Genomic DNA, 15963 nt, shown 5'->3' with positions numbered 1-15963 from the left:
AGAGCGGTGGAACCTTCGCCGGAGTCGCATATTGCTAAGGATCTTCCCATATCTCCATCGGAAGATCTGAAGTCTTATGGGGACCTGGTGAAGCGGATGGCACACTCCCTCTTCCTCACAGTGGTTCAACCGCAGCCAGTCGTCAATGACACGGTCTTCGATATTATGCAGAGGAACACATCGACGGCTGTGGCCCTGCCTATGACAAAAGTTATCCTGCAGGCGGTGAAGGAGCCTTGGGCGAAACCGGCATCTACACCTATTTCTTCCTGGAGACTGGACCATATGTATCAGGTCCAGGAGGCTGGTGCTGAGTTTTTGTTCTCCCACCCCAAGCCTAACTTGGTGGTGGTCTCCTCATCATCCAAGGAGCACAAGACCCATTCTTCCCCACCTGACAAAGAGGGAAAGAAATTGGATAATGCCGGAAGAAAATTTTATTCAGCAGGAGCATTGGGAGTGAAGGTCTCCAATTATGCCGTGTGCATAGCTTGCTACCAATACTCCATTTGGGAGCAGCTCACACCCCTTTTCTCCTCCCTCAGCAAGGAGATGAGATCTTTCTTTAGGAAGCTGCAAAAGGAGGGCTTTGCTGTGGCCAAGCAACAACTGGTTGACTATTTCCATCATAGCAGAAGGATACAAGATAGATTTCATTCAGGTTCCGACTCAGTCACCACACCCCCTTCCCCACCTCTGCTGGCGGAGGTGAGGAACCTCTTGCAGAAACAAGCCATAGAACCGGTCCCAGTAGAGGCCAGAATGGGGGGGGGGGGTTACTCTCATTATTTCCTGGTTCCCAAACAGGATGGGAGATTGAGACCAATTATGGGCCTTCGGAATCTGAAAAGTTTATCATGTACCAGAAATTCAGAAAGTCCACTCTGCAAACAATCCTTCCTCTCATCAATCAAGGAGATTGGATTGCAACATTGGATCTCAAGGATGCCTACTTCCACGTCAGCATCCACCCGGCGTACAGGCATTTCCTTCGTTTTGTAATAGGTTCCAACCACTTCCAGTACAAAGCCCTTCCATTCTGCCTGTGCACTGCACCACAGGTGTTCATCATAATGATGAGTGTTGTAGCTGCACATCTCCGGCTTCAAGGTATAGTTGTCTTTCCATATATCGACGACTGGCTCCTTATGGCGGAGTCGGAAGAACGTCTATCCGGCCATATCGCAACTACTCTTCGTCTTTTTCACACCTTAGGTCTGCAGGTCAACATGACAAAGTCTCATCTTACACCATCACAGACAGTTCAGTTTATAGGGGCCTTGCTGGACACAAGCCTTCAGCACGCTTTTCTGCCTCAGCAGAGAGCGATGGACATCATCAATCTTGAACATCTTTTCCAGAGTCGGAAATGGGGCAAGGCACAGCAGCTACAGCGGATCCTAGGGCTGATGGCGGTGACTACAAACGTGCTGCTATTTGCAAAATTGAGAATGAGAGGTCTTCAACTGTGGTTTCTCAGACAGTTTCGGCCTTTACAGGACTCACCTCGGAAGAGGTTCACAATTCCACCCTCAATCCTCTGGTCCCTGCAATGGTGGAAATCCAGAGACAACATCTGTCAGGGAGCTCCCTTCCACCTACCTTTGACAACAGTGACAATTACCACAGATGCATCTTTGTGGGCTGGGGTGTTCACATGGACTCTCTGTGTGTGGGGGGCCCTTGGCCTCTGCAATTGACTCATTGCCACATAAACTATCTAGAACTGTTGGCAATTCATTTCGCCCTTCAGTCTTTCCATCCCATGGTGGCGGGGAAGGCGGTGGCCCTGTTAACAGACAATACTACAGCCCTTTGTTATGGCAACAGGCAGAGTGGGACAGTCTCTCGACGGCTCTGTGCTCTAGCACTAGAACTGTGGATGGAGTGCCTGGAGCACGACATCTACGTAAAGGCTGCACACCTTCCAGGGGTGCTCAGTCTGCAGGCAGACTCATTGAGCAGAGGAGCAGCATCTCCGCACGAGTGGGAGATACAGTGGCGCTTCCTTCAAGCTGTGTTTCAGCTCTGGGGGTATCCTCAGGTGTATGTGTTTGCCACAGCCAGCAATCGGAAGTGTCCTCTGTTCTGTTCCAGGGGGGGGCATGGATCCAGAATCTTTGGGAGACGGCCTGATGTTCCCGTGAAACGACTGGTTCCTATACTCGTTTCCGTCTCTGCTGACAGGAGTTGTCAACAAAATTGCAAGAGAAAGTCCGCACTACGTACTAGTGACACCATGGTGACCTTGGCAGATCTGGTTCCCGATCTTGCTTTGACTTGCGAGGGGGGTTCACTATCAGTTTCCGCTGGAACCGTACCTTCTGTCAGCCCAGGATGGTCAAGTGCTCAATCACAACGTGCCTCACTTGAAGCTGACAGCACGGTTCATCGACCTTGTGAGTTCTCCAGAAGAGTCCAACACGTCTTCCTAAATAGTAGGAAGTTGTCTACCCGTACTTCTTATGACAGGAATTGGGGGAAGTTTCTTCAGTTTTTGGCTGACCCTGCAGTCTCACCCCAACGGGTGGGGCTATTGGTGATTTTTGATTTTCTGTTATCTCTGGTGAATGCTGGACTTTCCTTTTCTTCTGTTAAAGTTTATTTATCAGCAATATCAGCGTACCATGAGCCCGTGGAGGGGCATTCAGTTTTTACGCACCCTCATTCGAAGAGGTTTCTAAAGGGTCTGCTCAGATTGCATCCCCCGTCAAGGTCACCCCCACAGTTGTGGGATTTGACTTTAGTGTTGGACAGGTTAACTCGGCGTCCCTTCGAGCCAATGGCAACATGTCCGCTACAGCTTCTGTCTTGGAAGACTGCTTTTTTGGTAGCAATCACATCTGCACGCCGTGTAGGGGAGCTCATGGCTATGCGTTGTGACTACCCATATTTAGTTTTTCAGGAGTCCGGAATGTCGTTGGCTCCTGATGTTTCTTTTCTTCCCAAGGTGGTTTTCCAGTTTCACCTTAAGTCGGACGTTTGGTTACCCACGTTTTATCCCACGCCTTCCTCAGATGAGGAACGTCAGTGGCACGCTTTGGATGTTAAGCGTGCGTTATTGTTTTATTTGAGTAGTTCTAATTGTTTCCATCAGGACCAGCATCTTTTTATTTCTTATGCTGCTCCTAAGTTGGGCTCCAGAATTTCATCTCAGCAGCTTTCGAAGTGGCTCACTGAGACTATTAAACTGTGCTACTTGTTGACAAAGAAGCCGTTGCCTGGGCCCATTCATGGACACTCTACTAGAGCGATGGCGATGTTGGTGGCGTTCCTGAAAGGTGTTTCCCTGATGGACGTGTGCAGGGCTGCCACCTGGTCCTCTCCGCATGCTTTCATGAAGCACTATGCTCTGGATGTGCATGCTCAGCAGAGGACTCGTCTGGGAGCTGCGGTGCTACAAGCTGTCTCTTCTGGTTGACCGTCTTCCCGCCTCCAGGTATGTCTTGCTTGCTAATCTCCCATGAGTGTGAAGCATAGAGACCACAAAGAAGATAGACAGGTTGCTTAGCTGTAACTGTAGATCTTCAAGTGGTCATCTGTGCATTCACACTACCCGCCCTCCTTCCCCACTGCTGATGGTCTCCCTATGTTAGGAGCTTCCAGCGGTCAAGAAGGAACTGGCAGGATCCTCGCGCTGGCTGCAGTGAGCATGCGTACTGGGACACCTGCACATGCTCACTGGTGCCAAACGCGAAAAAATTCCAGGCTTTTTAGGTACCAATTCGGGCGCAAGCACTCTATCCCATTAGTGTGAATGCACAGATGACCACTCGAAGATCTACAGTTATAGGTAAGCAACCTGTCTTTCTCTACCTTCTCTAGTCCATGCATAATCTTGTAAACCTCTATCATGTCACCCCACAGTCGACGTTTCTCCAAGCTAAAGATCCAGAAGCGTTTTAACCTTTCTTCATAAAGAAAGTGTTCCAACCCTTTAATCATTCTAGTTGCCCTTTTCTGCACTTTTTCCAGTGCTATAATATCTTTTTTGAGGTGTACACAGTATTCCAAATGAGGCCATACCATAGATTTATACAGATTTATACATTATGATAATGGCTGATTTGTTTTCAGTTCTCTTCCTAATAATTCCCAGCAGGGCATTGGCCTTTTTTATTGCAGTCACACATTGTCTTGACATTTTCAGTGAGTTATCTACCACGACCCTAAGATCTCTCTCTTGGTCACCACCAGTTCACACCCCATCAACTTAAGAACATAAGAACATAAGAGAACCCATGTTGGATCAGGCCAATGGCCCATCCAGTCCAACACTCTGTGTCACACAGTGGCCAAAAAAATTATATATATGCACACACACACACACACACACACAAGGTAAACAACATCTATCGGGTCTCCTTTGTCCACATGTTTGTTCACCCCCTCAAAGAAATGTAACAGATTAGTGAGGCAAGATCTTCCCTTACAGAACCCATGCTGAGTCTTTCTCAATAACCCGTATTCATCAATGTGCCTACTCATTCTGTCCTTGATAATGGTTTCTACCAACTTTCCCGGTATTGAAGTCAGACTGACTGACCTGTAATTTCCGGATCTCCTCTGGAACTCTTTTTAAAGATGGGGGTGACATTTGCTACCTTCCAGTCCTCAGGAATGGAGGCAGATTTCAATGAAAGATTACAGATTTTTGTTAGAAGATCCACAAGTTCAACTTTGAGTTCTTTCAGAACTCTCAGATGTATGCCATCCGGACCCGATGACTTATTAGTTTTTAATTTGTCTATCAGTTGTAGGACCTCCTCTTTTGTCACCTCAATCTGACTCAGGTCTTTCAACACCCCTTCCAAAATTAGTGGTTCTGGGGTGGGCAAAAAGTTCTCATCTTCCACAGTGAGGACGGAGGCAAAAAATGCATTCAGTTTCTCAGCCATTTCCTTATCCTCCTTCAGTAATCCTTTTACCCCATGGTCATCCAATGGCCCCACTGCCTCCCTGGCTGGTTTCGTGCTTCTAATAAGAAAGTCTAATTCTCTGACCTCAGTCTTACTGGACCGTATGCGCTCTCTGACATACAGAGCCACCCCACCACCAACTCTTCCCTCCCTATCCTTCCGATATGACTTATATCCAGGAATCACCGTGTCCTACTGATTCTCCTCGTGTTTTAACAATTTATTGATAACATATGGTTACAAAACTTAATTATACATTTCCTGTCCCACTGATTCTCCTCATTCCACCAAGTTTCTGAAATTCCCACAATGTGTATGTTTTCTCCCAACACTAAGCATTCCAATTCACAAATTTTACTTTGAACACTTCTAGCATTTGCATACAAACATCTATAATTTCCCAGGAAAGCTAGGCCCGCCACCTTCCTCCTGCCGCCTCGCGACTCTGGCAGACAGTCCATACTGCTTGTCACCATCACAGTGGACAACTCTGATCCATTACCCGGTAGAAAAATAGCAGCCAACCCTTCATCTCTTTGAGACGAGTCCTCCCGAACCAGAGACATTTCATCTCCTGTCAGCTTTCCCCCAAGATTTAGTTTAAAAACTGCTCTGCCACCTTTTTGATTTTAAGCGCCAGCAGCCTGGTTCCATCTGGGGACAAGTGGAGACTGTCTCTTTTGTACAGCTCCCGCTTGTTCCAGAAAGCATCCCAGTGCCTAACAAACTTAAACCCTTCCTCCTTACACCATCGTCTCATCCACACATTGAGACTTCTAATTTGTGCCTGTCTCTCCTGCCCTGCACGTGGAACAGGTAGGACTTCCGAGAAGGCTACCTTGGAGGTCCTGGCCTTAAGTCTCCCGCCTAGCAGCCTACATTTTTCCTCCAGGACCTCACGACTGCATTTCCCCACATCGTTGGTGCCAACATGCACCACGACCACAGGCTCCTCCCCAGCACTGTCTATCAGCCTATCTACTACACGCGTAATGTCCGCTACCTTCGCACCAGGCAGGCAAGTCACCATACGGTCAGTACGGGGTTTCGCCACCCAAATGTCTACTTGCATAAGGATTGAATCACCAACTACCAAAACCCCACCTCTCCCCCTGCCCAGGGATGGTTCCTTGGCGCGAAAGGATTCCCACTCACCAACCGAAGAAGAGGTCCCTTCTGAGGGCACATTCCCCTTATCCTCAGCACGGTGCCCTATTTCCTCTCGACCCTCTCGCTCTCTGGCAGCAACGGGGCTGCTACGTTCAAAGCGGGGCTCATCTAATACGCCCGCGAGAGTCTTCCCCAAGTGCTTGACTGACTGTCTCTGCTTCCCCAGGGCAGTCACCTCGGCCCCACTCGTTCCCTGAGGACCAGGAGCTCCTTGCATCGAGCACACACGCAAGACTTTGGTCCTTTGGGCAGATAGTCGTACATGTGACACTCAGTGCAAAACACTGGAAAGCCCCCACCCCCCTGCTGGCATTCTATCTTCATGATATATATGTTTATATGGGGGGGAGGCGTGGGCTCCCTCTTGGGTATCCTGCCCCCCCAAGGAAAGTGTATGTGCAATACAAAGCCTCTCCTCTCCCGGTGTAGTGAACGCCGCGTGGTCACTGTCCGGCTATGCCTGGCAGATGGTCACTGCAGTGGCCTCTCCTGCATTACTGCATACGTGGCAACACCTTCCCGCTGGTCCCCCCCCCCCGTTTCTCACAGAGTTTGGCACATCAGGGTGCGACCGAATGTCCGGCGGTATAACCGGATGGGCAGGCTGGGCTCACCAACCTCGCCAGCCAAGAGAAGGAAAACTCTAACATCAAACCCAGGCAGATAGAGCTTGTTAATGTAATACCTACCACCTGGAGGACTCGCTGCCAGCGTCCCGGCTTACTGGGCCATGGCAGATGACCCCAAGGTGAAAGGGTGGAGCCAGTACCACGCACACTGTGCTTCACCTAAAAATTCCTCTGCGCAGACCTAAAGGGCATATCCACATCCACAACCCACAACACACCAAGTCCTGCAGCGATGGGCAACCGGCGAAACGGCAGGTGGAAGATGCCACTGGAAGCCGCAGTCCCGATCCTACATGTAGGCAGTTCAGGGTATTGGTCGCCTGATGCTGACCCGGAGACGAAAGCATTTTTCGGCAGCGCTCTGAACGACCAAGCAGCCTTATCTAGGGACAGCATTGCTTGCTCCACACGGAGAGGGGCCTAGAAAAGGTGGCCTAAACAAAGCTCGTCTCCCCCACCCCAGTTGGCTAGCCGCGGTCAACGGGCACTCTTACGATCGAAAAATAACAACAAAGAAAAGGCATGCACCTGCCTCACAAAGTGTGCAAAGACTAAAGCTTGCGTGTTGGAACATCAGAACCATGCTTGACACAGTAGGCAGTGGTCGCCCTGAACGACGCTCTGCTCTAGTTGCCCACGAACTTCTCAGGTTGAATATTGACATAGCAGCTCTCAGTGAGGTCCGTTTCCCTGAGGAAGGTAGTCTTCAAGAACATGGTGCTGGCTATACCCTCTACTGGTCGGGTAAGTCAAAGGCTGAGAGCCGCCTTTCTGGCGTTGGCTTCGTGGTCAGGAACTCCATTGCCTCCAAACTCGAAAACCTGCCAACAGGTCACTCAGATCGCATCATGTCCATGCGCCTCCCACTTCAAAACAAGCAACATGCAACACTCTTCAGTGTGTATGCTCCAACCCTTCAAGCAGATCCTGCAGAAAAGAACAAGTTCTATGCTGATCTACGCAACCTCGTACGGAAGACCCCTACAGAGGACAAGGTGATCATCCTTGGCGACTTCAATGCCAGAGTAGGTAAAGACTCGGAAGCCTGGAAAGGAGTACTTGGCAAACACGGCATTGGCAACTGCAATGATAACGGGCGCCTCCTGCTAGAATTCTGCACGGAGCACCAGCTCACCATCACCAACACCATCTTTCAGTAGAAGAACAGCCTGAAGACAACCTGGATGCACCCACGGTCCAAGCACTGGCACCTTATTGACTACATTCTGGTGCGCCAGAGAGACCTTCGAGATGTCTTACACACCCGAGTAATGCCCAGTGCGGAATGTCATACGGATCATCGTCTTGTACGCTGTAATCTCCGTCTTCACTTTAAACCCACACCCAGGAGAGGAGATATCCCTCGGAGGAAGCTTCAGGTTTGCAGCCTTCAGTCAGCCGAAGTTAAAGCTGCCTTCCAGGCAAAACTCCAGTCAAGAATTGAGGACCCCAGTTGCCCCACAGACCCTTCTCCAGAAGCACTCTGGGAACACCTAAAAACTACCATCCTGTTGATCTCTGGAGAAGTCCTCGGGTTCTCCATAAGGAAGAACAAGGACTGGTTTGACGAGAACAATCAAGAGATCCAAGAATTACTAGCGAAAAAGAGATCTGCCTACCAAGCACATCTTGCTCAGCCCTCCTGTCCCGGGAAAAAAGCAATCTTTCGCGCTGCATGTAGCAACCTCCAGCGCAAGCTTCGAGACATTCAGAACGAGTGGTGGACCAAGCTTGCAGAGAGAACCCAGCTGTGTGCAGACACTGGTGATTTAAGAGGGTTCTACGAAGCCCTGAAGGCAGTATATGGCCCATCATATCAGGCTCAGAGTCCCTTGCGTAGTGCAGACGGCCAAGTGCTCCTCACAGACAAGGCATCCATACTGAACTGGCGGTCGGAGTATTTTCAGGTTCTCTTTGGTGCCAACCGCGTAGTTCAAGATTCAGCAATCCACCTCACCCCACTTCAACCAGTGAAAACAGAGTTGGATGAGATCCCCACCCTAGAAGAGACTGTTAAAGCCATCAAGCAACTGAAAAGTGGCAAGGCAGCGGGAGTTGATGGAATCCCACCAGAGATCTGGAAGCATGGGGGCACAGTACTACATAGCACACTTCACAAAGTACTTGTCACCTGCTGGGAACAAGGCAAACTACCACAGGACTTTCGCGATGCAATCATCATCACTCTACACAAGAACAAAGGAGAAAAGTCAGACTGCTCCAGCTACAGGGGGATAACCCTGCTCTCCATCGCAGGCAAAATCTTTGCCAGAATACTCCTGAACATACTGGTGCCCACCATTGCAGAAGAACTCCCAGAGAGCCAGTGCGGCTTCAGAGCTAACAGGAGCACCACCGACATGGTATTTGTTCTCAGGCAGCTCCAAGAGAAATGCAGGGAACAGAACAAGGGTCTATATGTGACTTTTGTCGACCTTACCAAAGCTTTCGATACCGTTAGCAGGAAAGGCCTGTGGCAAATCTTGGAACGTTTAGGATGTCCCCCAAGGTTCCTCAGCATGATCATCCAGCTACATGAAGACCAACGAGGCCAAGTCAGACACTGCAACGACCTCTCGGAGCCCTTCCCAATAGCCACAGGTGTAAAGCAAGGCTGCGTTCTCACGCCAACTCTCTTTACGATCTTCTTTAGCATGATGCTTCAAAGAGCCGCAGTAAATCTAGATGATGACGATGGTGTCTACATCCGCTATCGCACCGATGGCAGCCTGTTCAACCTGAGGCAACTAAAGGCCCACTCCAAGACAATGGAAAAACTCGTCCAAGAGCTACTATTTGCTGATGATGCTGCACTCATCTCCCACTCGGTATCAGCTCTGCAGCATATGACGTCCTGCTTTGCAGAGGCTGCCAAGCTATTTGGCCTAGAAGTTAGTCTGAAGAAGACAGAAGTTCTCCACCAGACTGCACCCCAGGAAGATTATCACCCTCCCTGCAGGGCCCCAAGTGGTCTCTTTGACTTTGTCAACATTCAGCCAGCCACTGTCACTCACCCATGGACACCAGGCAGCATCCCTTCTATGATCCGTGGGATGCTAACACCACCGATGCCTGAGTGCCTTACATAATTCAGGTAGAGTATGCTATAGACTTTGTAACCATACTACAGGTTATGTCATGTCAACCTGGAAGATGAGGTTCAAACTTTGCTGGCCAAGGGGGGCGTAGAAGTATCTGCAACAATGTCCCACAAGGGCTTCTACTCCAAGTATTTCATTATTCCAAAGAGAGATGGGGGGAAAGAGGCCAGTAATGAATCTGAGCGGATTAAAAAGTATGTTGCCAAACCCATGTTTGAATTGTCACCTTGCAATCCATCCTATCACTCATACCACCTCGGGCATGATTAGTGTTGATAGATCTCCAAGATGCATACTTTCACATTACAATCAGAGCTCAGCATCAAAAGTACTTAAGGTTCATGGTTGGGAATGTCCATTATCAGTTCAGAGTCCTTCCTTTTGGCCAGGCAGCTGTGCCACAAGTGTTTACCAAACGCATATCCATAGTGGCGGCAGCTCTGAGACAACAAAATATTATTTTCTCATACATAGACAACTGACTCCTGGCTGCCAATTCGGCAGACAAGTTGCAATCAGATATCAAGGTCATGTTAGAAACTCTGAAAAGACTAGGACTCTGTGCCAACCAGGCAAAGTCTCTTCTCCAACCAACACAATATCTGCGGTTTATTGGGGTTAATCTAGACACCCTAAATCATCGAGTGTATCTGCGTCAAGACAGAGCCTTGAAGTTGCAGACGTTGAGAAGGAAACTCATCCAAAATCCAAAACAATTGCCTCAATATACAATAACCATGTTGGGGCTGATAGCATCAGTCACCTTTGTAGTGCCTCATGAGGCCTCTTTTCAATAACATTTTTTGAGAAATTTGAGAACACATCATGGTCATCTATGCATGTTGATTCCGTCGACTACTACAGACATTGAAATGATGGACATTAGAGAACATTTTGGTAGGGATGCCTTTTTATCATTCCACAGATAACAGTCTCTGCAGATGCTTCACAATGGGGTTGGGGAACCCAATGCAAAGATCTCTCAACCCAAGACCAATGATTACCAGTGGAAAGAAGACTTCACACCAGTTGTCTGGAACTGACTGCAGTACACAGGGCACTTCAGTCCTTCTTACCCAAGAATGTGGGCAAAGCAGTTCAGGTCATGACAGACAATACAACAACAGTGTGCTATTTAAACAAGCAGGAGGGCATGGTAACAAGAAAGTTGTGCAGCCTATCACTGCGTCTTTGGAACTGGTTCATACAGAAAGAAAATCTTACCATTGGCAATTCATGTGCCTGGAGTGGACAATATTTATGCAGATCATCTCAGGAGAAGAAAAGTGAATGAGCACTGATGGTCCCTGAATCCTGATAATGTGGAGAAAGTGTTCACCCTATTTGGACATCCATCAGTGGATGCCTTCGCATGCTATCACAATGCAAAGTGCAAGGCCTTCTTCAGTCGAGGCCAACCATGCCAAGGGTCATTGGGGGATGCTTTTCTGCACAGGTGGACAGGACACCTCTGCTACATGTTTTCACTTCTTCCACTTATTCCTCATGTAATCCAGAAGATTGTCATGGACGGCACATACTGTATTCTAGTGGCTCCATAGTGGCCTCATCAACCATGGTTCCCTCTTCTGTTAAGTCTATTACATCAGACCTACCACCACCTTCCAGTGGTCCCAGATCTTCTGCCACAGCAGGAGGATCAGGCACTACATTGTGACCAGGCCTTTCTACACTTCATGGCATAGTTAATTCACCCATGAGCTTTTTTGACTGAAGTGATGCATGTTGCGGAAAATGCTCATAAGCTGAGTACTAGACATTTGTACATGGCAAAGTGATAATGCTTTACAGAGACTGCAAAGAAAGACAGGATAGTCCTAGAGAAATCAGCACTGCCATACCTGTTCTCATATATAGTCTCCTTACAAAACAAATTCATTTGTCAGCAATCTCAGCTTTCCATGTACCAGTGGACTTGAGTACTATTTTTTCTCACAGACTGACAAAAATTTTCCTAAAAGGTCTGTTAAGACTAAATCCATCAGTGAAACCAATTGTTCCTACATTGAACCTATCCTGATTCTCTCACAACTGATGGGATGACTATTTGAACCTATGACCACAACACCAGTCCACTTGGTCTCATGGAAGGTGTGTGTTTTTAGTAGCTATTACATCAGTGAGAAGATACAGTGAATTGGCTGCATTTACGGCTGACCCACCTTGCACAGTGTTCCACAGAGACAAGGTGGTGCTTCGTCATGATCCCTTATTCCTCCCTCAAGTTATATCCAGGTTTCATTCATCACAACCTACAGTTCTTACAGCTTTCCTCCCCAAATCCAGCTGATAAAACCCAAAAGGCTTTGCGTTCCCTAGATATGAGACAGGCACTGTCATCCTATCTTGACCACACATGGGCATTCCGTAAAGACAGAAACCTGTTTGTCGTCTATGGTAATCCAAAGAAGAGGAGTAAAGTATCTTCCCAAAGGCTGGCAAAGTGGATTATATCTTATCTCTGTGTTATGGACTAGCCAAGCAACCCCTGACTGCCCACTCCACCAGATCACTGTCGACATCATCTGCTCTCTTTTGTGGCACTTCAATAGAAGAAATCTGTGCTGCAGCCATGTGGTCCTCAAAAGCAACATTTATCTCACACTATGCATTGGCTTGAGAGCACACCAAGACACAGCCTTTAGGTATAAAGTTCTTTGTTCTCTGTTTTCCTGTTAGACATATCTAAACATGTATAAGTTCCTGGAAAATAAAAACAAAATGTTTTGTTGACATGCTGATTGTTGATTAATACTAGAAATGGGCATACTAATTAGAACATTTCTTAACTTCTAAACAATTGAAGGAGTAATGCCAACACACACTGCCCAGTTGGGAATTGCTTGTCAGTCATCCAAGTTTGGGCTGCACAGACACCTCAAAGAAGATAAACAGGTTGTTTACCTGTAAATGATGGTCTTTGATTGGTTGTCTGTGCATCACAAATGCCTGCTCAGCCATCCCTGCTGCTGACATCTCTCATCTACTTGCCTGGTTAGTAGGACGTACTGGCAGCAGCGCATCGGAACTGAGTGAGGGGGCACCATTCCTTAGCTCCGGGCATGTGCATGGGCTCCCTGCTCCCCAGAGCTAAGGAAAGCATGCACCAGAATGGTGGTAGAGCTTTTTAATCCTCTGAGATGGACCCTGCTGAGAAACAGTACCCAAGTGTGTGACTGCACAGACAACCACTTGAAAATCATCAGTTACGGGTAAGAAACCTGTTTTTACACTTATTTTGAAGTCCTTTCACTGAACTGTTCCAGAAAGTTTTGGGAAGAGCCTGAGTCAAGACAAAAGAGGAACAACCTACTGATTGGGTTATAAATTGTGTTTGTTTTTAATGGATTACATTATTACATTGTTTATTTTGGAGTGGATCCTGCCCCCATTTTACCAGTCCACTGAGCAAAGTTTATTTATTAAAATATTATACCCTAGATATCCTTTTGGTTCAAGTTTGAAGCCTTCCTCCAGATTATGTGGTTCCTCCATTGGAGGAATCCTTCGATTTGGAGGAGGGCTCCATAGGCTTGGAGGGCAGTTGGATCCATCACACTGTTTTTACATTGTTGTTACCCATCTTGGGTTCCAGGATATCTGGTAGATAGGAGGGTATTTAAATATTTCAAATAAATAAATTATCACAAGCTCACAAAACTAGGCCATTCAAAGACAACATATGGATTTCTACATACATCAGAACTCCCGAGGAATGCAGAAAAATATGACAAAATAATGTAAAAGAAGAAAGAGTAAAATAAAAGGCCTCATGAGGATGATCCAGGTAGCATAGAGTTTAGAGAGAAATTTAATCTGTTTAACCACCTGAAAGTTTATTATTTCTTAGAGGAAGAGATTCGAAAGGGGAAAAATTTCCAAATATTTCCCCCCTCTTGTTATTCTTCCTAGCTCCATCTTTTCTTATACTATTTATCAATTAAGGTTTTAATAATCAATTGATAGTCCTATTCCAAGTATATTAGCTTGAGAGAGAGAAGGCAGATGCCACTTGGCATTCAAGCTGAGTAATAGATTCAGATGGGTAGCCAGGTTGATCTGAAGCAGCAGAACAAAGTTTGAGCCCAAACACCCTTCCTCAGATATCTGAGAAGTGTGCTTGCATATGAAAGCTTATACCTTGAATAAAACTTGGTCTTAAAGGTGCCACTGGACTCAAACTTTGTTAAGTTGAATAATTCTACTGTCCCCCTCAAGAAACTTTTCACTGTAGTACACATATTCCTCTGTAGTACACATGTTCCTTTTCTTGATTAGGCAGAAGAGTTCACTTTGTTTGGCAGGACTCTACTGTACCTAATTAATCAAGAAAAACAGAGCAGAATTTTACTTGAAGAATAGGTACAATGTCCTTTGCCATATCGTTATGGATATGGATTATTTGTTTCCTATAACCCTGACCCAGATTCCTCTTAATTCAAGCATTTTATGATTCTTGTTGCAAAAATGTCACTACTTAAATAATTCAATTTTGCGTGTTTCATTAAGAACCAAGAACTCTACTTTTATCCTCCCATTTGAAAGACTTTCACAATCACAGAAATACTTCAGCATGTGTAGATAAAAGATAGTTACATTGAATTGAACACATTCGAAAATTTGAGTTGAAAACATCATAAAATTTTCATTGTTTTAGCTATTAATCATAAAAAGTCTGATTAACAATCCCTGTTTTAATGTTAATATTTCCCACACACTGGTTTCAGCAGTGTTTCTCTCTTTTCAGGCCTGTATGTGGAATCAGAGGGAAAACTCTCATAATTAACCTTCCAGGTAGCAAGAAAGGGTCACAGGTAAGCAATGTTCATGGCGGGGGCGGGGGGGTAGATCTTAAAATATACACTGTGATCCTGAATAGAAATATTGGGGTGGATCCAGCCATTCTGCTCAGTAAGGTTTGAAGTATTCCTGCAAAGGAAGAGCCACTTATGTTGGAGGAAGTATCATTGAGTTGGAGGAAGACTTCAGACTTTGCTGAGCCAAGTGGCTGGATTCACCACAGTGGTTCTGTATAAGATCTTTTCATAATGTGTAAGCTGTGCTGCAGTTAATGGAACTGCAAGAACAACGATGATTAATGGAACAGATTTTTGGATTAGGGTATATTAGTATTATTTCCTAGAGTAAGATATTTTAAAGGAGAGAGAATTTCCAAATATTTTCCCCTGTGTCAAATAATAATAAAAGAATTGTGATGGGGAAGAAAAAATCCTTGTTATGATCAATTCCTATGTAAGTTACTGTTCTTAGTCTGGTTTATTACATGGATACTCTAATGCTTCTCCCCCTCTATCATGTGAGCACTGCTGATGCTTGTCTTTCAGCACATATTTAAATAAATAAAAATCTGATCATGAGAATGATGTGATTCAATAATATAAAAAACTGTTAAATGTCATACACATGGCAAGCAAGGATTTTCTTTGTATGAGGTTGGCATTGCTTTACATTACAGTTTGTTAACATAGCCAAAAGGTTTAATATTGGTTTTTGCTATAAAAACAGTAGTATAGTGAGCTATCACATGAGTGTAAAAACTGGCATGCCATATGAAGTTGAAGCATACATAAATACATCAAATCTCTAGATCATTGGGCTGATCTGTACTTATCTCCTCCATAAATAGAGTTGCCAGGTCTGTGTTGGAAAATACCAGGAGACTTTGGAGGTAGATCCAGGAAAGAGGGAGGGGCTCAGCATGGTACAGTGCCATAGAGTAGGGGTGGCCAACGGTAGCTCTCCAGATGTTTTTTGCCTACAACTCCCATAAGCCCCAACCATTGGCCATGCTGGCCGGGGTTGATGGGAGTTGTAGGCAAAAAAAGTCTGGAGACTGTTGGCCACCACTGCCATAGAGTCTACCCTTCAAAGCAGTTGTTTTCTCTAAGTCAACTGATCTCTACCAGCTAGAGATAAGTTGTAAAAGTGTATCTCCAGGCTCAACCTGGAAGCTGGCAACCCTATGAACTTATACATGGTAATTTTTGTATGCATGTACACCCGTTTCCATGCAGTTGACACTGACTCATAGAACTGAAGCCAGTGTGTATATATTGATGAAGCTGTTAAAATGTAAAAACGCAGAAAGCTGAACATCTAATT

General features: G+C 46.2%; 1 protein-coding gene across 15 annotated transcripts in view; it reads left to right on the top strand.

Moving 5' to 3' along the window:
- LOC132590604 (gephyrin) overlaps positions 1-15963 on the top strand; it is a 686862-nt gene that overhangs the window by 393526 nt on the left and 277373 nt on the right. For 14 of the 15 annotated variants that reach the window (XM_060263562.1, XM_060263559.1, XM_060263564.1 and 11 more), the window contains one exon: positions 14588-14654. The exons of the other annotated variant lie outside the window; for it this stretch is intronic. In XM_060263562.1, coding sequence (XP_060119545.1) covers positions 14588-14654 — 67 coding nt within the window. The remainder of the gene's footprint in view (positions 1-14587; positions 14655-15963) is intronic. 15 annotated transcript variants of the gene reach the window in all.

Source organism: Heteronotia binoei, unplaced genomic scaffold, assembly GCF_032191835.1.
Source record: "Heteronotia binoei isolate CCM8104 ecotype False Entrance Well unplaced genomic scaffold, APGP_CSIRO_Hbin_v1 ptg000334l, whole genome shotgun sequence".
NCBI lineage: Eukaryota > Metazoa > Chordata > Lepidosauria > Squamata > Gekkonidae > Heteronotia > Heteronotia binoei.
Note: the sequence above shows the minus strand (reverse complement) of the source record. Positions and strands in the feature narration are given on the sequence as shown.